Source organism: Dendroctonus ponderosae, unplaced genomic scaffold (assembly GCF_020466585.1).
Source record: "Dendroctonus ponderosae isolate FM_Combo_2020 unplaced genomic scaffold, Dpon_F_20191213v2 Dpon_F_20191213_3, whole genome shotgun sequence".
NCBI classification, from domain to species: domain Eukaryota; kingdom Metazoa; phylum Arthropoda; class Insecta; order Coleoptera; family Curculionidae; genus Dendroctonus; species Dendroctonus ponderosae.
This window is the reverse complement of record NW_026018508.1, coordinates 10,820,145-10,827,021: the sequence shown is the minus strand read 5'-3', so window position 1 is coordinate 10,827,021 and position 6,877 is coordinate 10,820,145. Positions and strand designations below refer to the sequence as shown.

The 6,877-nt window shown below is 33.1% G+C and overlaps 2 protein-coding genes across 4 annotated transcripts in view; one reads left to right on the top strand and one right to left on the bottom strand.

Annotated features, from left to right (window-relative positions):
- Window positions 1–701: 701 nt before the first annotated feature.
- The window catches only part of LOC109535708 (adhesion G protein-coupled receptor E2-like), a gene marked incomplete at its 3' end in the record, with an annotated part of 57,781 nt that continues 51,605 nt past the window's right edge, over window positions 702–6,877 (bottom strand). Inside the window, 2 exon segments of the mRNA XM_048664764.1 lie at window positions 702–888; window positions 3,016–3,135. Coding sequence (XP_048520721.1) covers window positions 702–888; window positions 3,016–3,135 — 307 coding nt within the window.
- The window catches only part of LOC109535879 (proton-coupled folate transporter), a 4,910-nt gene continuing 3,028 nt past the window's right edge, over window positions 4,996–6,877 (top strand). Inside the window, exons 1-2 of one of the 3 annotated variants that reach the window (XM_048664761.1) lie at window positions 4,996–5,277; window positions 5,500–5,624. The gene's annotated coding sequence lies outside the window, so the exon portion shown is untranslated. Of the gene's footprint in view, window positions 5,278–5,479; window positions 5,625–6,877 lie in introns of all 3 variants that reach the window. The other 2 variants (XM_048664763.1, XM_048664762.1) reach the window with 2 other exon arrangements.

The following is a 6,877-nucleotide window of genomic DNA, read 5'->3' as shown; positions in this document are numbered from 1 at the left end:
TGGAAATCAGTACTGAACAAGATTATTCTGCTTGTATATTCAGTGTAATCTAGAATTGAGACTGAAGAAAGAAGACAAGAATCTTCCTAATTGTTCCAAGTTTCACTGCGGCCATTAAGCGATAAATTTAGGTTGCTAATAAACACCGACATCACTTTTAACTTTCACACAAGGCAAAATTTTCAAACAGGACGAAAAAAGTTTGTAGGTGCTATTTAGAAAAGTGATTTTTTGACTGTTTTTATATCAATGTTTGTGCTATATGTTATATGCTACAAAAGGGACACTTTAGAGTCATATGGGGAGTTAGCTGGGGCTATCAGCTTCCAAATTCGGGTTTCGATTTTAAAACTGCTAATTTGATTGTTTCGTAAACACCAGTCTTGGCAGTTTTTTCTTTAACAATTGATAAATATCAAAAGCTATAAGAGATAAGTTAACAAAACTAGGGTTACCCAAACTCGCAATTGGAGGGCCCATCAAACCATGCTAAATAAATATAAAACTAAGAAAGTCAGGTTACAGCTTTTGTACACTCGTTATGACCGGAAACAAAACTTTCGACACAACTGCAAGTTGGAAAACTAATGCACAGTCTACGTAAATCCCCCTGTATACGTTTGAGGCAGTAATAAAAAATTAAACGAATTAAAGATATATATTTAGTCCCGTAGTTCTATAAATATGAAATCAATACTCACCTTACTAAAAAGTATTATTTGAATAGCGCTTTTCCGTCGCATTTTGTCTCGTAATCGATTGTCCGGTTGAAACCCTACGAGGTATTTGGACAAAACAGCTGTCCGGAATAAATAGAAGAATGTCATCAGAGCCATCAGGTAACCGGGAATGACCAGGCTGGAGATAAAGGCGTTCTTGTCCAGAAACCTGCCAATAAAACACCTGAATTAATATTCTAAGTAAAATGCAGTAAACATGAGGATCGAGCTTTGGTAACGAATTTCCAACTAATCGAGTGGATGGAAAATGTATATAGCGCGAAGAGCTGTAATACATCAGTCAAAAATATGAGGAAAATTTACATTTTAATAGAGCACTTAACGTATGATGATTTATTAGAAAGCGCTAATAATGTGAATGCAGGGAAATTTTCCGAAGCACATACACATTTATAAAATAAATTTCCTAGAGCTGCAAACGATATTCAATCAAGCAAAGTAGCAAATAAGTTGACTCGAAAAGTTCTGTTCCATTTTCTGCGCTTGATTAGCGAAGAATTTCAAAAACGACATAAAAGTCTATCTGAAGGGAAACGCTCTATAATTATGCTAAATGAGGATATAACTCAAACGACTAGCTAATAAAACTTGCGGCAATTCGAAAGGCGATTGTTCACTTTTAAATGAATTTCCTAATCGCGGTAATTTCGGAGAAGCGAAAAGTTCCTTTTGGATTCTTGTTTTCAGAGATTAATCACTTGGTCATACGAAAATCGCTCTCAATTACCTTAATTTGACCTATTTTTATTTGAACCAGTTTCATAAAGTTATAGACAAACATATCTTTTTTATTTTTGCAAATCCAGAAAATTATTGTTGTTTTTAAATTATTGTTCAAGCATTAGCGTTGATGGATTGACTTGCATAATCCGGGTAAAGCGGTAATGTCCCAATTACTAGTTAAATCATGCGCTAATTAAATTGAAATTCTCTCAAATCATTGGCATTTAATCAGGTTTATTGAGCACACAGGACTCATAATGTGGCAGAATGCTCGTAATTCTGTCAACATGTGCTGGAGATGGAACACAACCGCTGGAAATGAGACTATAATTAACAAAACCAACTATGATTTATTGAAAATTGCCCATCCATTCGGTCAGTATTAAATTGGTTTTTTGGGGCAATATTTTTGAAAATGCCGACAGCTTGATGCAAATTTGAGATTATCTGGAAGCCGCTTGCTTCTTTAGCATTTGGTAGCAAATAACAGCTTTGTAGAATGGATGAAGTAAACCGAATATTGTGGATAAATTATGCATACGATGCAAATCGGTTTGGCTTGTCAGGCCTCGATACTTTGCGAGAGCGTATCGGTCTAATCTTCTCAACCTTTTTGGCGAAATACTAAATCTAAAAGGAAATATTTTAGCTTCAGGGTAAAGAGCAAAAAGGACTGAATCGGGTGTGCTTCAATTTTTTATCCCTTTTCTTTGCTACACGAGGTAATTTGCTTTCGCACTTATTTACACTTAAAAAATGAATTTGTTAACGTTGACAATTTCCAGACGAAGTCGGATTCAATTATTTTGTGTATTTCCTGCTTTTAAAACAATTCTTTACTGCGTCTGAAGTTGAAGAAATTTAAATATATTACCTTACAAGTATAAATATTGCAAATACATTCGTGAATAGCCGGAATTTATAGAACATAAATCGTTAGACATTGTTCACGTTTCCATTCCAGGCAAAACCTTGCTCATTAATTACACCTAAAAACTGGCGAACTATTTATTTAACCGAATGACACAAAAACCGCACAAAACATTTAAAGCGCGCCAACTAATCCTGCATCTAAGCGTCTAAATAAATACTTTATAAATTGAAATTTGCAAACTATTGAAAAATGGCTTTTTGTATGTGACATAAAGCCTAGCTTTGAAACAATGTAGGCTGGCAGAGTTGTCCATAAAAACCGGTGGCTTAATAGTAAATTGACATTAACACTAGTGTTCGTATGGAATTGTTCGGAACTTTTAATCAACAATGTCAGAGCCGATGATAAATTGTTTTGAAGTCGGTGCAAAACTAGAACTTTTGAGAATTGGCATTGGAATAATTTATCTTCGCTCCATAAATCCTCCAGTCAACTTTTGAAATATCAGTTTAGTAATTGAAAATGACGCCGATGTGGATAAGCGTATAGAGATGCCATTAAGATAGATGCGAAAAGTGTTTTGTTCGAAATGGAATTTTTTTATTGAATTACCGTTTCATATCGAGCCATACTATTAATATTTGTTTAGTTTCTGTTATGACAATAGGATATTCTTACCAGCAATTCTGCCTTCTGAGGTCTTGAGTGTCGAGCAACATTCCACGTTTATCACAGTATTGGATTAAGATGCTTGCCAGCAGGAATACTAATGGCAATCCCCATCCTAGAAGGGAATATCTGAAACAACGTTTCATTTTATAATCACATTTGCTTAAAAAATTACTAAAATTAGCCGAGCGGAATTGCCTCTTTTTCTTGATTAATAATTTAATGCCAAATTCATCAACTTTTTCAAGCCCGAGCTTCAGGTAGCGAGAAACTTAATATTCATAAACTAAGGTGCGTTTTTTGCGTGAAGGTTATTGATTAGTCTGGCTGGAGTCTAGACGCTTGATAAGCCTAATATATTAAATTTTCCCAAACTTTCTAAATATTTACTCACGCAGGTGGGATGTTTACATAATCAATCTTTTTGTTTTTATTAATGCATATTCTGCTAGTAAAAGGAAACAAGTAACATCAATTGAAACACTCGATACTTTTTTAACAGTCGCATATAAGGAGGTCAAAATACAAATTTCGGAAGTAGTTTTCTCTAAACAGCATGAGGTGAACATTTTTTAAGTGGCGCCCTCAGGCAAAAGCTGGATTAGAATCTTGAGTTTTCTATGAAATGCGTTGTTAATTTTTTAACGCTTAATAATAAATTTTTCACAAATCCTTGGAGGTTTGCTCGAAAATCAATATGATGTTAAAATAGCGCGAATTTTACTTTGCTAGAGAAGAATGTATTGAAATATTGTCAGCTTGTGCAAAGCAAGCAAACATGTTTGATAGAAGAATTTATAATTAAAATATTTTGAATTGTAGACAACGGCGTGTTATAGAAATTCCGGAAGGGAAATGATCTAAAGGTGAATTCTGGTGCATATTTGCGTTAGTTCTGCAAGAGCAAACGAAAAATTGATGCTTTTTTAAGCCTTAGAGCTGATTAAACTTATTGCCTTGTGCTTTCTTGCCCTCAAAGGTTATACGACGTATTACAGTCTTCAACTTTTAAGCTACAAAAATTATATTTATCTTGGGTACACTTTCAATAAAAAGCGTCGTAGCAGACCAACTTCACACCTTTTTTAAATTAAGTTGAACATTTTTAATGCAATTACCGCGAAAGTTTAACTTTTTTGATTGCACACCAAAATATGTCCGGAATAAACGACTACTTCCACAGGTTTATCAACGCTTCTAATATGCAAACTGCTTATTATCTAAGACTTGTATTTGAACTACAAAATCCCAATTTGTCTTGCAAATATTGACATTGTTCAACTTCGCCATTATGTAGTTTGTAAATGGGTAAACAGTACCCTATTGGATCCTACAGGGATTTGAACTTAAAACGAAAATTTTCGGAACAGGTTTTTATCGCAAACAAAGACTCCATTATTCAGTTTTCCGTGAAAGGAATTTAAATCCTTTGAAATTAAGTGAAATTTTCAGTTCAGTCAGCACGGAAACTAATTTATAAGAGGGCTGTTGTTTAATTTGCGCCATACAAAGGGCGTTAATCAGTTTGCTTATTTTTTTGAGGGCTGTATGTTTTACCAATTAAAACTGAGTTAAGAGGAATATGTTAGAGGATTTATCTAGAAGATGCTTAGAGAAAAATAATTAAATATGACGCGAATTGCTAGATTTGCCTAGTTTGTTGCGTAAAATATTCCTGAGAAATAGTGTTCATAATTTCACATTTTAAAATTCATTACCTTTAGTCAACGTTCTTCCAATAACGCAAAAGTACAGCAAAAGTTAATTTGCATAAAGGGCATTATTTAACAGCAACGACTGAACTCAGTTGAAATCAGTAGCAAATTTAAATCTGGTAAGAACTAATGAAAGTTTGTGTTCCTTCCAAACTATTGCATTTATTTAATAAAAATCACGTGTAAATATTCTCTCTCAATCTAACTACAGCTGAATATTTGTAAGTATCATAGTATCTGTTGTCTGAAATAATATTTTTAGTAACCTCAGGTTGTTTCACATGAACCAACCAGCAGAGTTAATAATACCAATTTATTGACCTTCGCACATTCTACCGGCAACAAACAAAGCAAATGAGCTTCAAGTTCAAAGCGCAAATTGGATATCGTGTCATGGCAGTCGGTTGTCTCTGATTAGCTAAAATCGGCATTTGTTTAACTAAGTCTTCTTGATTGATGTGCTTGCACAAAGAACGTGTTAAAGTGTTAGAGTTTTCACTAAAACCCAAAACGATTTTTTAACATCCACCAGTTGAATTGGATTCAGCAAATACAGGTATGTATAAAAGGCTTTATTTCTCATACAGACCGATTAGATCAGAAATGATCTACGAATATTTGTTAGCTTTCTAATGCTGAATAACAACATTCAGCTGTTTCCTAATTTATGTGCCATAGATTTCGCGGCGGCCTTCAAACCAAGAATCAGCTGTTGCTAAAAACAAACAAATATTATCTAGAGTATTTATGTTTTGTAGGTGTTAATGCTATGTTGTAGATAATGAGCATCATTTTCGATAAACCTGCCTAATCAAGCACATGTTTTTAAACTTATTGCGCCGATCACAGCTGCTTATGGTGTGAGCAAATATTTTTTCGAATGCTGAATTGCATCGAATCGAGGTAAGGAAATAGTTGCAGATTTCAATGCTTTGTAATGATAGATCCTTATTGAACAACTACGTTTTCATTGTCGTCACATATGATTTCTAATGTATGTATCGGGATGTTTTCGTTATTTGAAATTTGATGTCTAACATGAAGTCTATTTATGGATTGAAGGCTAATTCTGGTCGAATCACAATAAATGTAATCGTTTTTCAACATTTAGAATAAAGCATCTGTGGAAATTTCTTGGATTTTTAGCGGGTGGTGATTTATTAAGCTACGGAAAAATAAGAATATATCCAATGCTACAGAAAAGGGGGGAGTATATTAATGACCGAATTATCCGATATCTATCATCTAGGAAGCATATCTTATCATTTAGGTATAAATATTGAATGTATTTCCCCGGGTTCCAGAATTATTGAAATTTTACCGGGAAACATTGAGCGATAAACAGTTAATTTATTTTACCAACATATATTTTATTTTGTATCACCTTTGTGTCTGCCATTATTTTCACTTATTGATTTCGCATTTAACTTTCGTTAGTTTATTTGCAACTTCGTCAAATTTGAAGGTCTTATAGATATTGCGTTGGTGGTAAAATGACTTCATTTTCGCTTGCCGTGAAAAAGTTTACATACTTTTATAAATCGCTAGTTTTTTATTGTTTGATTCTCGTGGTTAGTAGTTCATTCTTTACTAGTAAATGCGTTTCTCTTACCAATAGTTGTTTTGTATGGCTTAGGTTAGTATTAATTTTGATCCTTTCATGACTCGTGATGAATAGCTTTTTTAGATAAATTGATTACATTTTTATCACCTTTTTATTGCTAATATTTTGAATCGTATTCTGTTTTATTATAATAATATTCACTTTTTGGATTGTGATTATAAGTTCAAATGTTGTCTTTCTATCTAAATCTAATTTAGATGCGCAATTGGATCTGCAATTTTTTTATTTTTTTCTGGTTCTTCATTATTTTTATTAGATCAGAAACGGATAGTATGGAAAGTATAGCCATTAACACTAATCAAATGTTTATTCATGCAATCATTTTATATGAACGTTTTCAAAATTTTATACAATTGTGTTGCGTTCTTAATTCGCTTTTGTTCGTCTAGTTTCTGAAAAATTAATGCTGTTTCGAAATCAGCGGTAGAATTGTGTTTTCTTTAAATACACTTCTTGCAATATTTAATATGTATTTTTATTGCCGCAGCTTCAACTTCAGATTATTTGAAAATCAGAAATATATTTAGATCAA